Raw genomic sequence first — 17291 nt, 5'->3', positions numbered from 1 at the left:
GACTCCAGGCTCTGAACTGTCAGCACAGAGCCAGGCATGGGGCTCCAACCCATGAACCGAGAGATCATGACCTGTGCCGAAGTCAGATGCCCAACTGACTGAACCACCCAGGCACCCTGGAGAGGACTATTTAGCAATAAGTTTCTAAAAGGATATCCTGCTATCTTGCTACAAGCCAGTCCATGCATAACTATACACATCCTGTTCCACGTGAGACAGGTGCTCACCAGCGCTTTGAACCTGCACCTCCATTGGGGAGGGGCTATCTTGCTCTCTTAGCAGAACTTTCCAGCTTAAATAATAATACCTCCACTGACACGTGCTGTGAGCAAGGTAACTATTTTAAACAGCAAACTTTTTACTGTGGTCTTATCCGATCATGACTAAGATATGAGCTCTTCTGAAGTGATTGACTCGATTACTTAGTGTGGCAGCATCCAGCTTGGTCTTTATCACAGGAGCACATGATTTCTAGGTACTGAGGCAAGTGATTCTTATGCCATTTAGAATGCAGGAAACTCTAGAACAATGAAGGCAGTTATGAAAAATGGATTTTCTACTGATCACTATCAATCTTTGTCCAGGAAAAGAAACCTAGATATAACAGTCAGTGTTTTTATTATCATTAGATCAGAACTGCCAGTATTTTCAGTGATGAGAAATAGAACTTTCAACATATCACATATTCTTTGATTTATGTTATTCCACTGTAGTCTTACTTTGCATGGTGCATAATTCATCATAGGATTATAATACAATCTCAGAGTGATAAAATCAAGAAGCAAAAATATGACTAAAGAGGAAAATGATTGTTCCTGTGGTTTCTGTTCTGTAAGCGTAAAATTATGTTGTATTTGAATTAGGACTTCCGAGAAGACAGTGGAGGGAATGGATTGACCCTGTAAGAGTCTATATGATACCACTGGATAAGCACAGATTTTCTGTGCATAGAAAATATGCAATTTCCTATTTGTGAAAAATTTCCTCAGAAAAGACAAACATTAAGAAATTTCAAAACACTGATACAGGGGCACCTGGGTGGTTCAGTCAGTTAAGCGTCTGACTCTTGATTTCAAGCTCAAGTCATGATCTCACTGCTTGTGAGTTCGAGCCACGCGTCAGACTCCACACTGAGCGTGGAGCCTGGTTGAGATTCTCTCTCTTTCTCTGTCTCTGTCTCTGTCTCTCTCTCTGTCTGTCCATCTACCCCTTCAGATGCTCTCTCTCTCTCTCTCTCTCTCTCAAAATAAATAAATAAATATTTAAAAAACCTACTGATAGAGCGGGAATGGATAAGAACTTTTAAAATGCCTTCTCTCCAAAAAGGCAATGAAAAAATTGGCAAAAGGGGTGAAAATAAACTTTGCAACAACTTAGGGAGTCTTTATTCAAGATGTTACTGAATCTCGGCAATCAAAGTGAGTTTTATGGCATTTCAACATGGCCTAGTCCCAGAATCCTCTCTCCTAGGTCTGTGCTGACCTTGAAAACCAACAACTCACAATCAAAATGAAAACCAGAAGCCTAACATCTTCCAGAGGGAAATGGGATGGGGCTGGGATTCTTCCAAAACACAATCCCCTCAGTTTCCTGGATAATCCCACTGGCAAGACTTGTTTTTATTTGACCTGACTCAGACTTCTTCTAGTGTAAACAGTCTTTTCTTGAAAGTGTTGTTGAAAATAATGAGTGGCAATAGTGTATCATCATAGCTACCTAAGGCAATAATAGTTGGGGCAAACAACCAACTGACCAAACCAATTAAAAAGAAAAGTTAGGGAATGATATACCCATAGGGAACTTTGAAAAGTTACAAAATAAAAAATAAAAATAAAAACAAATTAAAAAAAAAGAAAGAAAATAAAAAGCTGCAATGTATTTCTGGGAACCTACAAGATCTCAAGAATTTATAGGGCTGTGTGCAGTCCTGGGGTTGTGTAGATGCCTAGGACAGACCTGAAAATGTCCTAAACTCTCACCATTGGCTGACTTTCAGGTTCTGTGCAATCTGTAAGTGAAAACCAAAATGGAATAATAATCTGTTTGAATGTTCAAGGCATGCTCTAGCGTGCACAGAAAGCTTCTTGGCAATGACTAGCAGACTTACAGTGTAAACATTTAAACAAAAGCTTGCAAACCCTTTATTTGATAAGGATCTAGTATCCAGAATATATTAAGCACTTTTACAACTTAACAACAAAAAGACAAATGATACAATTCAAAAGTGAACAAAGAACTTGACTAAGCATTTTCCAAAAAAGACACACAAATGGCAGATGAGCTCATAAAACGGTGTGCAGCATCATTAGTCATTAGGCAAATCAAAACCACAACAAAACACCACTTCACACCTACTAGGATGGCTATCATCAGAAAAACTGACAGCAATGAATGTCATGATTCCCATCCCATGACATTAGTTGATGATGTCATGATTGGAGCCTTCATAGACTGCTTGTAGGGATGTAAAATGTTGCAGCCACTGTGAAAAAGAGTTGGGTCATTTCTCAGAAAGTTAAATATAAAGTTACCACGTGATCCTGTAATTCCACTCCTACGTGTATCCCCTCAAGAATGGAATATAATTATTTTCTTTAAAAAGTGTATACAAATGTTCATAGCAGCATCGTTTATAATAGCCAAAGAGTGGAAACAATCCAATGTCCATCAGCTGATAAATGGATAAACAAAATGTCCCATATCCAAACAATAAAATGTTATTCAGCCTTGAAAATAAATGAGGTATTGATTCATGATATAATATCCATAAACCTTGAAAACATTATGCTAAATTAAAGCAGTTCCATACAAAAGGTCACATATTGTATGATTCCATATATATGAAATGTCCAGAATAGGCAAATCTGGAAAGACTAAAAGTAGATCAGTGATTGCCAAGGGGCTGGTGGGGGGAAAAGGGCATTGGGAAATGAGTTTAATGGGTATGGACTTTATGGAATTAAAAAACGCTCTTGAGTTAGATACTTGTGATGCTATTGCAACGTTGTGAATATACTAATGACCACTGAATTGAATACTTTAAAAGTGTGAATTTTATGGTATGTGAATTGTATCTTAACAAAAACATTGAACACATTTGTTCACTTAAGAAGAGAGAGAAGAAATTCATTTTGATATCAATTTTTATGTACATCAAAGATAATAAGATAATAAGATATCTTAATATTAAGCAAAATGTAGAATAAATGTTATTTTTGGATTAAGAACACCCCCAAAAAACTTTTTAGCAGATTCTCAAAGTATATTTGCATTCAGATAATTCAGTTTTACTACACTGATAAAGATAGATTTTAATCTTAGATACAGCAAACACTTACATGGATAAGCATCTAAAATGTCAACATTGATTTGCTTTAGAGTTTATTTTTAATTTTTTTAACATTTTTATTTATTTTTGAGAGATAGAGACAGAAGGTGAGCAGGGGAGGGGAAGAGAGAGAGGGAGACGCAGAATCCAAAGCAGGCTCCAGGCTCTAAGCTGTCAGTACAGAGCCCGACATGGGTCTCGAACCCACAAACCGGGAGATCATGACCTGAGCCAAAGTTGGACACTTAACTGACTGAGCCACCCCGGCATTTATTTTTTAAAATTACCTCAGCACACAGAAGTTCTCTATGAAGTTTAGCTATGTTTTTGAAACTTCTGTAAAATGGCATTTTCTCAAAAGTTTGTACAGCAATTTAACTTTACTAACAAACAAGGAGCAGCTATAATGATAAAAAATAGATACACTTTGGTTTTCTGAATCAGAAAGTTGATTAATAGTTAATGGGAGGCCATAACCCGGGAATCTCACAGTTACAGCCTAAGTAAAGAATTATCATCCTATGGTAGAATAAGCTGGGAAATGGAGATCATTCGTTTGTTCTGAAGTTTCACCTTACAAATTCATGCTACTTTGTTTAATCTCTCATTCATTCATTCATTTACTGATTCATTAATGTATTCATTTGTACATTTACTTGATTTAATTTGTATATTCGATATTTAATTATTTATAAGCATTTATTAAATAGTTAATTGTGAGAAATACCACTTAAACATAATAAATACAAGAATAGCAGAGATTATAACTCTTCTTTTGTGTAATTATAGAATTGATCTAAGGAAACATGTGAAAATATTTGGAGGTATAGCAATTATATATATCTCTACTAAAGACATTCAAATAAGGAAATATCTTCATAGCCAGAAGATCCTTTTGTAGGTACTTGAAAATGTTTTTGGCCAATGCCAAACATTGTTTAAAGTGCCTTACATATATTAAATCCTCACAACTCTTAGGATAGGCTCTATTATCACCATATTACATACACCTACTATGTGGCAGAGGTAGGATTCAAACCCAGGCAATCTTTGCTGTGTTTCCCTGGACTTCGATGGGATTATTGGTTTGTTATGAAAAACCTTAGAGGGAAAAGGGAATTCCAACTTTGGAGAATAGAAAGAGCAGAAACAAATAGGAAGAGGATATGTTTGATCGGAACAGAGACTGATAGGAATTAATGACAGGAAAGTAAAATGAACAAAATGTGGCCAGTGGAGAGAGGACTGGTGATAACAGATTGGGAATGTTGGATATAATCTGGAGGCAGACAGGAGCCACTGAGAGCTTTGAGTAGGGAGTAGAATTATGGGTTATTAGGATTTAGGGATAGCCCTCAGGTATTGATTAATCAATCATGCAATAATGTTAGAATTATGAAAGTCAATCCCTTAGCAAATAAAGTTGGAATAAGTAGATTCAAATGATTTTGGCACTTCTGGATGCTTTTTAAACCTAAACTATTAAAATCACCAATTAACATAATCCTTTTCTATGACCACACTCTCCATTCCTTCTAGTTTGCATATACAACTACTCTTTCTGAGAAAATGTTTTGATTTCATGAGATTTCCAGCCTAGTATTCACTCCATTATCCACCCCCATCCCCAATATATTGTTTTGTCTTTTATTCACTTATTTGTTTATTTTTTTAAATCCCGTTGAGTTTTTAAGGTCCATCTTTTCACTAGCATACATCTAGAGACCTATCAGATTCGGCTCTAATGTTTTTGGTAAAGTACATTATAGCTGATGCTATAAGCTTCCTATTGGTTCTCATCAAGAGGCACACTAATGCCTCGGGTCTCTCTATACATGAGGTTAAGATTAGGCAGTGGGATCAGATACCAGCAGCCTGATCCACCCATTGTAAAGTTTCCCTTTATCTTTTCATGTATCATTTTGGCAGCCATGGATAACTACTGCTTAGGTCCATTTTTTTTATCAGGGTTTGCAAAATGGTGATATTTTCTTTTTATTACTCTGCTATGAAAACAAACCTAAAAGAAAGAAGAAAAATATGGTAGGAAAGGGCTGTGTACTATGTTTCTTTCATTCTCAACCTCTTTTTGCTTTATATCACCAGAGGACTGAACTGGAAGACTATCTTTAGTTTGGGAGAGGCAGAGGGAACATTTATGCCAGTTAGTGAATTTTGTCCCTGTCATAATAAATATTACAATGGTGGACACACAAAAAAAGGATACGCACACGCGCGCGTGTGTGTGTGTGTGTGTGTGTATACAGGTGTACACATGGATACATGGTGACAAAACTGGATCAAGTAAGCAGGCAGAAAATGGAGGCTTCATTAATTTACAAAGTGGTGTGTAAATTTTTTCCTCAGAGGCAGTGAGATGAAGGGTTTTAGTAGAGAAAATGAAAAATTTGTGTTGCAGGAAGATCACTTTTCTAGCGGTGTGAAGAATGGACTAGAAGGAAAATGATTGAAGGCAGACTAGTGTGTAGTCCTTATGACTGAAGCCAAAGTGGAAAATGATGACGGAGTGAACTTGTAGCTGCAGTAGAGAGGGTCCTTTTATATGCCTCTAGTTTGGTGCTTGTTAAACTATGCCATAATTTCTAGTTTGTCTTCTGCATTGAACTGCAATTAATATTGAGCACCGGTGATGGGACCAATTTGCCCAGGTGCAGGCAATAAAAGTAGATAATTTTTAAATGCCAATAAAACCAACTACTTTTGATTATCTAAAATTAATCTACTATTTATTATCATCATGCAGCCACCATTCTAAACAATGTTAAATTAAAATACTCCTCCCCCCCAAAAAAGCATGTTGTTGGTCTGAGTTCTAATTCCCTTGTTTCTTTTCATTAGTTTTAATTAACCAGTTTCCATTCAGTCTCTTAACAACATTTCAAGGAAACTTAATTTGCCTCTACCTTTACTTCCTGCTGCTGCAGAGACTGAGGGCCATGGAGAAAAACAGACAGGGTGTATGTAAGAAGAATTAAGTTATGAGAACATAATCTTGAATATGAAAATTATTATTAAAATAGTCTTGATTGATATGTTCTTCAACATAAGAATGTTCACTGAAAAAAGCTGTATTCAGAAATATATGCAATGGTATTTTTGTGTGAAAAATTTCCTATGATATTTTCACCTACTCCAGTCTTCTTAATTATTTAGGATTTGTTCCTTTCCTCGCAGAGTTGCCTTTGCAACTTCCATGTATGTACACATCCAAATCCCCCTTCTTTAACATCCCGGCTCAAATTCTACTTCTACCTTAAAACTGTCTCTTTCCTCTAAATCTATGTCTCAATGTTTGTACTTTTATTATAGACCACACTGCTTCCTACACTTTATTATAGTGATTGTGTATACATCGTCTGGTTGAAATTAAATCTATAAGCTCTTAGGCATTTTTATTATTGCTTATTTACTGCTCTATCTCCAATATATCTGGTAAAATGCCTTACCCATAGTAGGCACCCAGGAAGTAGGCACAGATTGCTTTGAGTTCATTTATATAGAAAACTGTACATGACTTTTAAGATTCTTTTGACCCTGTGGTTGTGGGATTCTTTTAACCTAAGTTATGTTATGCTTCAGGTTTTTAGGACTACGTAATGGACAGGGAGAATACTTTAGAAAAAAATAGATTTAATGTTTCAGGGATTTCTAGGAAACTCTTTCAAATTGCATCCTTTTAAAACTATTAAAACATAACTATTCTTTCATAATATTTGCTTAACTAACCTAAACTAAAAAAACAAACAAACACCAATATACACAGTCACAGGTTTTGTTTCTTATGTGCTAAACAAAAAGTAAACCCTGTGGAGGAGAAGTAATTTTAAGGCCTAGTTGCTGAATCTCTAGCAGGAGGTGCTAAAATCACATTCATCCAAATTGGAACAAACTGAGATATTTTTTAAATACTCATTTGAGTAATCTCTCTGTGAGGGATTAGCAGTGAGGACCAGTGAGTAGGATTTGGCCTGAAAACATTGCAAAATGGCTTTTAGCATATAGTAAGGCAGCAGTGATGTCTATTGTGGATGGCTGAAGAGATTCTTACCTGGAAAAGTGTGTTTATTCATTTGCCAAAATTATTAATAACCACTGTGTGCTAGAAACTGTCTACTGATTGTTTCCCCTCATTCAAAGAAAAGTAAGATCTTAACCTACATGAAAAATCTCTCAAACTAATGGGAAATACAAATGTATATTGTTACCCTTTTATATTATGAAACATAATACATACATCGAGTCAGGATGTTTTGTAAATGGTCTGAGATATCTGAAAATAGAATGATTAATAATTCTGTCCTGAGGGACTAAAGAAAGTTTTGGAGAGTAGGTGTCACTGGAACCAAAACATGTAATGTGGATAAGATTTCAAACGTGAATAAACTTTGTATGTGTGTATGAGTGTGTGTTTGGAGGGTGATAAGTTTTACTTTTAGCAAATCACTAGTAACTGGTGTTCAGAGTTTGTGAACCTGGAAAGGACAGACTGGAACCTGGAAAGGACAGACTAGATTACAAATGGTCAGAAACTCCTTGTTCCTTTCATGAAGAGGTAGAGTATATTTCCAAATCCCTTGAATTTGAGAAGACTTGCTTTGACCAATAGAGTGCAGGGGAAGTGATATAGTATGAATTTGGAGCTTGGCTTCCAGAGGCCGTACAAGCTCTGGCCTCATGTGAATAAATGTGAGCTAGACCACTGGAGAGGATATGTAGAGAACTGAGGCACCCTGACTGAAGCCTGTCAAAGGCCAAATATGGAGTGTGGTCATTATAGATTATCTAGCAACTGACAATTACCAGTAAATTGTCCAGGTGAATAAGCCATGTGATATTAGTGGGAGAACAGCTCAGCTGATTTCAGCCCAAACTGTCAATCCTCAGGATGGTGAGTTGATAAATGGTTATTGTTTTTAGGTTGCTAAGTTTTGGGAGTGCTTTGTTGCCCAAGAAAGTTAAGCTGATATGAAACTACTTTATTGAGGGTCTATAATGTGATACTAGAATGTTTGGATTTTATTATCCAAAATTGGGGGGCTCTGATATGCCAGCCATGAACAAATGGAATTTGAAATTAAAAACACACTGCAATTTATATTAGTACCCTTGAAATTAAATGCTTACATATAAAACCAACAAAATTGGTACAAATTCTATATAAGAAAAACTACAAAAAAATCTGATGAATTAAATTAAAGACAAGCTAACTAAATAGAGAGATAATCCTGGGTGCCTGAGTGGTTCAGATGGTTGAGTGTCCAACTCTTGAATTCAGCTCATGATCCCAGGGTAATGGGATCAAGCTCCAAGTCAGCTCTGAGCTGACAGTGGAGCCTGCTTAAGATTCTCTCTCTTTCTGTCTCTCTCTCTCTTCCCCTCTCCCTCTGCCCCTCTCTCCCACTGATGTTCTCTCTCTCTCTGTCAAGTTAAAAAAATAGATATAGATACAGATGGTATAGATATAGATTAGATATGGATATAGATATAGATATAGATATAGATATAGATATAGAAGGAGATATCCCATGTTCATGGATAGAAGATGCAATATTGCCAAGATGTCAGTTCTTCCCAACTTGATCTATAGATTCAATGTAATACAAGGCTAAATACCAGAAAAGTTTTGTTTTGTTTTGTTTTTTGGTGGATATCAATAAACTGCTTCTAAAGTTTATATTGAGAGGCAAAAGACCCAGTAGCCAGCACAATTTTATAGAAGAATGAAAAGGACTGACATTATCCAACTTTAAGACTTACTATAAAACTATAGTAATGAAGACAGTATGGTATTGGTTAAAAAAATAGATATATAAATCAATGGAATAAAATAGACTTATATAAACATAGTCAACTAATCTTTGATAAACAAAAAGAAATGCAATGGAGCAAATGGTCTTGAAACAACTGGGCATCCACATATAAAAAATGAATCTCATACCCTTAAATATTAACTCAAATGAGTCTCAGACAAAAAAAAAAAAAACAATGGATCACAGACCTAAATTTAGAATGAAAAATGACAAATCTCCTGGATAGGAGATAACACAGAAGAAAAACTGATGATCTTAGGTATGGTAATGACTTTTTAGATACAACACCAAATACACTATTCATGAAAGATAGTTGATAAGCTGGATTTCATCAAAATATTTAAAAAAATTAAAACTTCTACTCTGTTAAAGACAATGTCAAGAAATGATAAAACCAGCCACAGACTAGAAGAAATATTCATAAAAGAAATATCTGATAAAGGACTGTTATCCAAAATAGACAAAGAACTCTTAAAATTTGGCAATAAAAAAAACAAACAAAAAGCCTGATTAAAAACTGGGCCGATGATCTTAACAGACATCTCACCATAGAAGTTATACAGTTATACATATGGCAAAAAACCATATGAAAAGATATTTTACATTACATGTCTTCAGTGAAATGGAAATTAAAACGAGATGTTACTACAAATCTATTAGAATGGCACAAATCTGGGACACTAACAATACCAAATGCTGGTGAGGATGTAAAGCAGTAGGAACTCTCATTCACTATGGATAGAAATGCAAAATGGTACAGCTACTTCAGAAGATGATTTGATGGATCCTTTACAAAACCAAACATGCTCTTACCATATGATCCAGCAATCACATTCCTTTGTATTTACCCAAAGGAGCTGAAAACTTAGGTCCCACAAAACCTGTACATGGAAGTTTACAGCAGTTTTATTCATAGTTGCCATAACTTGGAAGCGACCATGTTGTCCTTCAGTAGGTGAATGGATAAACTGTAGGACATCCGGACAATGGAATATAATTAATTCAGCACTGAAAAGAAAAGAGCTATCAAGTCAAAAAAACATGGAGGAAACTTAAATGCATATTACTAACTTAAATAAGCTAATCTGAAAAGTCTATGTACTGTTCGAGTCTGACTGTACAACATCTGGAAAGGGAAAAACAATGTAGGAAAAAGATCAGATGTGTCCATGTAGGTTCATTCGTTGCAACAGGTGTACTAGTCTGATGGAGGATGTTGATAATGGAGGAGATTAGGAATGTATGAGAGTAGTGGTGTGGGGGAAATCTCTGTACCTTCTTCTCAATTTTGCTGTGAACCTAAAACTACTCTAAACAAGTCTTTTAAAAAGTGGGGAGCCTTGGGGCGCCTGGGTGGCGCAGTCGGTTAAGCGTCCGACTTCAGCCAGGTCACGATCTCGCGGTCCGTGAGTTCGAGCCCCGCGTCGGGCTCTGGGCTGATGGCTCAGAGCCTGGAGCCTGTTTCCGATTCTGTGTCTCTCTCTCTCTCTGCCCCTCCCCCGTTCATGCTCTGTCTCTCTCTGTCCCAAAAATAAATAAACGTTAAAAAAAATGTGGGGAGCCTTAAAATTGGTGTGTAATGCAATTGTGTCAATTTATCTGCAACCTGAAAAGGCGCAGTAGTTATTATCTAAAACTTTTCTCTTTTGCTAAGTTGCTAAGCTGTACTTTTCCTAGCACCGTGGCTAGAGAGCAGGATTGTGTGTGTGTGTGTGTGTGTGTGTGTGTGTGTGTGTGTGTTTTCTGCACCTGTTACTGTTTCTGGAGTACTATGTGCTTTTTCAGCTCCAAGACTGGGATATATGATGCAAAAAGAAAACCCAGGAAACTCATTACCCTGTTGTTCTTTGGGTCGCAATATCCTTACTTAGCCTTCCTTCTTCTCTCAGCCTTTCAGAGCCTCTTAAGTGTGTTTGTATATAATGTCTAGGATTTTTAGTTGTACTTAGTGGGCAGAATAGCGAAAAGTGTGTCTAGTCCATTTTTCCAAAATTGAAAATCTCACAATTATTTTTCATTTCCTTTTCTCATCTTAGTATTCAATATATTTCTGTTTAAAATAACAACAATCAGATATCAGGTCACAAGTTGAGTGTCTATACCAAAGAAAGGTATACCATGTGAACTCCGTAAATATTCAAAAAATATATATGTGAGCTCCAAAATACATTTATTCTCCATAAATACTCAACTTCAGTACCAGCTTCCAGCACTTTGGGCTTTTGGTGATTCTCCAGATTTTATCTCTTGATTCTTTGCTAAGGGAGATTTACCCATCAATTTTAGCCCTACTCATCTTTAAATCTGGAGTCTCCTTTTCTTTAAGGAAGTGTCCCCATTCTGACCGCCTTCCTTGATACCCTTGTAACCCCAACTGGGGCTAGTCAGATTCTAGCCTCTGGAGAAAACACAATGGTTTGGGAGAATCAGACCATTCAGTTTCTTCCCAAAGGTAATAGCTGGCAATTCATATTTCTTGAATGTGTTGATAACCTTTGAGCAACTTGGTGTATGGCAAGTGTTCAATACACTATTATTGAAATGGGTTCTGATTTACTAAGGACTAAAAGGATAGACATTCCTACTGTCATCACTTCTCTTGTGACATAGAGATAAGAAGATCTGAAATAGTCCACATTTACTAATTTCTTGTCATTGCAATTCTATTTTAAGTTCTATGTTTGGAAAAAATAGAGCAGGGTGTAAGGTGTTTTTCAGCTCTATTCCCTGCCCTCCATTGCTGGGCTTTGTATAGCAAGATGATTACCTTTATAAATTACATTTCCTATGCTCCTTTGCCACTGGCTTCCACTTATATTAGAACAATAGAGAACATTGATGGGATATTGGAATGTGGGAAGCCAGGATAATCCCCCCCCCCCCACCCTCTTTTTGTTTCGGGAGGCATTGGGAAGTGACTGTGCTTCTTTAGTGGCTTACAGTTCTTACTGGACAACTTATTCCTCTCTATTCTACATTCCCCATCTGATAGCCTTGGTTCCTGGGTTCTAGAAAGACCACCACTTCTCCTTTTCCCTCGATCTCCAGGAGTGGTGGTGATGCTTTTCTTCAATTACCTCAGTTAAGTCTTCTCTATGATATCATCCCCGTTATCCCTGAGGTCACACAGGTCATAAGAGGAGGGACTTTTAAACTGTGGCAGTGTAGGAGCACCTGGGTGGCTCAGTCAGTTGAGCATCTGCTTTGGCTGAGGTCATGATCTCATGGGTTGTGGGTCTGAGCCTGGCATCGGGCTCTGTGCTGACAGCTCGGAGCTCAGAGCCTGGAACCTGCTTCGGATTCTGCATCTCACTCTCTCTCTGCCCTTCCCCTGCTTGTGCTCTGACTCTCTCGGTCTCTCAAAAATAAATAAACTTTAAACAATTTTAAACTGTGGCAACCTAACCACCAAGCCTTATTCATTTAACCAGCATGTTGCAACTCTGTCAAGCCATGGCAGGACTCCCAACCTTCCCAAAATAAAATGCAGAATTGGTCAGTAACTCCCTAAAGTCTTATAGGTAATTCAAGGTCAATCATATATCTGGGTTTTCTTCAATAGTCCACTGTAGATGATATTTTATTTAATAGTAAGTGTGAAACCTAAGGCTATATTAAAAAATGCATGCAGATAAAAGAATTTGAAGTCAGTAATGCTTATCTCCCTATATTATACTAAGGAAATGATACCAGGAGTGCTGCTCAGCTTGTATAAACTAACCACAGAGGAGATGAGCTCTATAATTCTTGAAGATATTTTTACCATCTCTCATCCTATTCTTTAGTAAAATTCCATGATATTATGTATTTCTTTCCGTAGAAATGGTGAGGCAAAAACTGTGAAAGCTTATTTCCACATATGCAATCAGAAAGGAATTACTTGTCATTCAGGCTGACCTTTCAGCTTGCTATTAACGTTTTTGTCTCTTAATTTGCAAGAGGTAACTTCCCAATTGTTTTGGGGGAAGCTTTCAATCTGGTTGTCAGCTAAAATAAAATTTTAGTGCATTCTTAGATGAAGTCTTTTTCTCTTGCAGGCTAAGGGTTTATTAATCAATCCCAGGGCTATCTGGATTGGACTCCATTTTGATTTATGTTAAAACTCTAACCTGTCAACATCATGGTTGAACGAAATCATTCTCCAGCTTGAGATTTTAAAGGAATATTGAAGACAATGTGACAATTGAGTATTTTCAAAGAAGAGTCAATAGAAATCAAGGAATTCCAATATATTTCCTTTTTTTTAATAAATACATAAAGCTTTTTACCATTTCCCTCAATTATTTTGATTAACATGATAATAGTATCTTTCAGAGCATTATTATACCAATTTTCACAGCCTGATGTAAGGACTCATTTCACAGAAATAATCATGACTAGCATTAATAGATGAATGTCAGTGCCATAACACAACAGCATAAGGCATATTTACACCATCTTAACATACAGAACACCATACACATACACAAAAAGTCACAGATCCAGACATATAAAATCAATCTCTTAGACAGTTTACATTTATAGGCTTTGCCTGAAACATTTTTTTTTACTTTATTTTTTTGTAATTTTCTTTCCAAGCAACAAACAGATCTTCCCTATGTCATGTGATTTATTTGTAACATTGTGTTCATGCAAAAATAATACTTGTTTTATTGCATTAACATTTAAACAGTTTTGGATTTGGGTCCCAAAACCATCATCTAACATTTTACTTGATGTTGCTTCATCCATATTGTCATTTTAGTTGGAGTGATATGATGATTTGTTTTCGGTGAGTTACAAAATGACAAACATATCCAGTTGACCACAGTTCAAAAAATCAAGATTCTAAGCTTCTGGATCATGCACATTTTACTTTCATTCTTGCAAATGGTTTGAGTCCGATATGCCATTTTGGTTAAACATTTATTTATTTATTTATTTATTTATTTATTTATTTATTTATTTATTTTCTCTTTTCAAAATCATACTTCTAAAAACAACAACAACAACAAAAAAGAATGAAAGAAAATACTGTCCCACATCCACTGTTCACAAAAAGGAAGAGCAGCAAGAATCACACTGACCGTTGTTAGGATATAGTCAGGTGGCGACACCGTAGTGAACATCGAATGTCATTGAAATACTGCAGGAATGTGACTATTACTATAACCCGTACTTCTGCAACAGTTCAGATTGCCATTGGCGTTTGCGCTCTGGAAAATAATCTGGAATGTGGATTTTTTTAAAATCCTGAATACACTTTTTCATTTCTTCTTCCACACTTAGCTTCTCACAGACTTTCTTTTTGGACAGATTTGTTTCCCGGGACTTGCTGATGAGTGTCTGAAAGAGTTCACTGTTTCTGCGTTTGTCGGGTGGGGGCATCCATTGCACAGGTGCTTTTTTGGAAGGGCGATCCAATGTTAAGGTGTTGGGCTGGTGAGCTGTCGCCTGCTGGGCATTGGGTGGGTTGTCCTGGGGAGTGCTTGCCTCTGAGTGGCTGTCACAGCTGGACGTGGAGAGCTCATTACAGGAAGTCCCACTTTCACTGCCTTTATCTGTGACTTTGTCATGTTTCCTATCTTCATGTTCTTGTTTAGGTGACACTATCTTCTGAGGTGGTCCTAAAATGAGAAAAAAGAAAAAAGAAAAAGTAGAACAACTAAATAAGAAGCGGGAAGGTTAAATTAAATAAGCTTTATATTTTTAAAATTTTAAACCAAGAATATTTATCTTAAAAAAATGTTCTATGTTGTATCCGTTTATATTTGAGGGATTGAATACAACACCTAGGTCTAGTAATGCACCTTGAAACATGCAGCATCCTGGTTAATTATTTATACAATCAAGTGTGGGAGGTTTTCTTAAGTGAGTATTTCTGCCAGAATAGATCATCAATAACTTTATACTAAAACGATTTTTGTTATTGTAGTCACTAGATCCTGAAATCCAACCAGATATCATATGTAAATATTTTGTTAGTCCCATACCTGTTTCATTAGACACTTTGTTCATTTCAGTTCTAATTATTGGGCTAGGAGTCTTTTGTGTATATATTTTGCCACTATAAAAGCAGAAAGTACCATTGCTCTATTTTACAAAGTAGCCGTATTCTTGAGGCCAGAGGTCCAACAGCATTGTTTATGTTTCCAAGTGGGAGACTGGTTTAAATCTTATCCTCAGTCTCTTAATCTTGTTTCCAGTATTTCCTTGAAGAGGGTTATGAAAGTGATGTAAGATATATAGGTGCCTATTATTATGGTGAAAAATCCAGCAGAAATATAGTATTTTCTTAAAATACAAGGCTTATCATTTGAGGTAAATTACCTAGGAGGACAATTTTCAGAAAGTGATAGTTTGCCAAGATAATTATTTCAAACACACAAATGGTTTATTTTCAAGTGGGAGCATATCTTAATTCTTTTTGATTCTGCTGTGAGATTAGGACCTCCATTTAACATTTACTGAACACTACCAGATACCCAGAACTATAATAAAACCTTGATTAACTAAAGCCCAACCACTGAAAACTAGGTTATTCAAATCTTATTTTTCTCTTGTAGTCAACTTTTGTAAACACATTATATAAATCAGAATGGGGAGTGGGGAAAGGCATCAGTGTTTTTAAGCAAAACTGCCCAGACGATTCTACAGAGTTGAGAACAATTGGTCTAATTCACAGGGTCTCAACCTGGGCCACATATGGAATTACCTGGAAAGCTTAGATTATTGATGCCTTGGTCTCAACCCCAGACATCCTAGTTTAATGAGATGGCACCCTAGTTTAATGGCCATCGGGCCATTTAATAGATCCAGGTGATTTCAACCTGTAGCAAAATTATGAACCTTTCCTCATTCTACTATAATTAAATGAGTTCATAAGCAGTATGAATACTTTATACTACTCAGAAAAGTGAGGAAACAAACCAACTTTATTGAAAAAGAAATACTCTTCATAAAAGCATGTACTATGGGCAACATGCTCTTGGGTGTCATTGCCAATTTTCCCATTTCAAATCAGAAGAAACAAAAGGAGATACTGAACATTTGAGTGGATGAAGTTTGAGTTGGGTAGGATTAAAGATTTAAAATACTTAAGAACTTTTTGGAATGATGGAAAAACTCTATACCTTGATTGTAGTGTTATAGGACTGTAGGCATTTATGAAAGCTGATAGAATTTTATAACTAAAATGGGTGTCTTTTGGTAGGTAAACTATATCTCAATTGACATAACCAAAAGCAAACAAACAGAAACCCTTAAAGAATATGTACCTATTTGAGGGAAGGTCTTAACTAATATTTCATACTTCGTTTGCAATATAGTAAAAGTATAAGAAATGCTGATGCTTGTGAAAGCTTACTAAGAAAGCATACTAATACATTTCAAGAACGTTGCAACCATGAATTAAAGAACACCGTGAATTAAAGAACACAAAAACAAGCAGTTTTTTTTAAGCCTCTGTCGTTTTCTTTTATGCTAAGAGAGAATGGGAGTGGATCTGAGGGATGGGGACAGAGAAGATACACTTGTAGCATTCCTTGTTGCCTTATTCAGGTTCATTCTGAACACTCCTCTGTCCTTAGTGGCTGATGGGCACAAACTATGTCCTCAGACTCCCTTGCCTTCTGGCGTTCAGTCGAATTCAGCCAGTGACAAAGACTGGCAAGACCGTGCCCTCACCCCATCCCACCCCCAAGATTTCTCTGACCTGGGTGCTTTCCCGGACTAGGAGGCATAGCCCTGTCTAGCAACTCTCTCCACGTTCCCCCTCTCTCCCTCCCTCTGCCACTCCTATTTCCATATTCTATTAAACAGAGGTTCACATCTTCAGGTCGACAAGCGTTAACCATGTCCACTGTAATCAACATGAGGGTATTGCCACTCTGTTGTAAACTGTCAGTAATTAACGTTCCTAAAATTACCCAATACGATATCCCTTCTCTTTCTTCTGGGACCCTGACTATTAGACCCACACCGGAACGAACCATCTTTTCCAGCATTATTTATAGGATCAGTATTTTAGTGACATCAGATTTTAGTGGCAGTAATACTGAAAAGGATATGGGTTTAAAGTCCTAGTGACCTGGAATCAAATTCTAGTTCTCTGGAAAATAGTCCTGTGGCCTTAAACAAGATACATAGCTCTG

General features: G+C 36.5%; 1 protein-coding gene across 1 annotated transcript in view; it reads right to left on the bottom strand.

The window, feature by feature from the left end:
• Nucleotides 1–13391: 13391 nt before the first annotated feature.
• The window catches only part of KCTD8 (potassium channel tetramerization domain containing 8), a 251478-nt gene continuing 247578 nt past the window's right edge, over nucleotides 13392–17291 (bottom strand). Inside the window, exon 2 of the mRNA XM_015084833.3 lies at nucleotides 13392–14765. Within this exon, the coding sequence (XP_014940319.2) occupies nucleotides 14305–14765 (461 nt within the window). The 3' untranslated portion in view covers nucleotides 13392–14304. The remainder of the gene's footprint in view (nucleotides 14766–17291) is intronic.

This window comes from Acinonyx jubatus, chromosome B1 (genome assembly GCF_027475565.1).
Source record: "Acinonyx jubatus isolate Ajub_Pintada_27869175 chromosome B1, VMU_Ajub_asm_v1.0, whole genome shotgun sequence".
Taxonomy (NCBI): domain Eukaryota; kingdom Metazoa; phylum Chordata; class Mammalia; order Carnivora; family Felidae; genus Acinonyx; species Acinonyx jubatus.
Note: the sequence above shows the minus strand (reverse complement) of the source record. Positions and strands in the feature narration are given on the sequence as shown.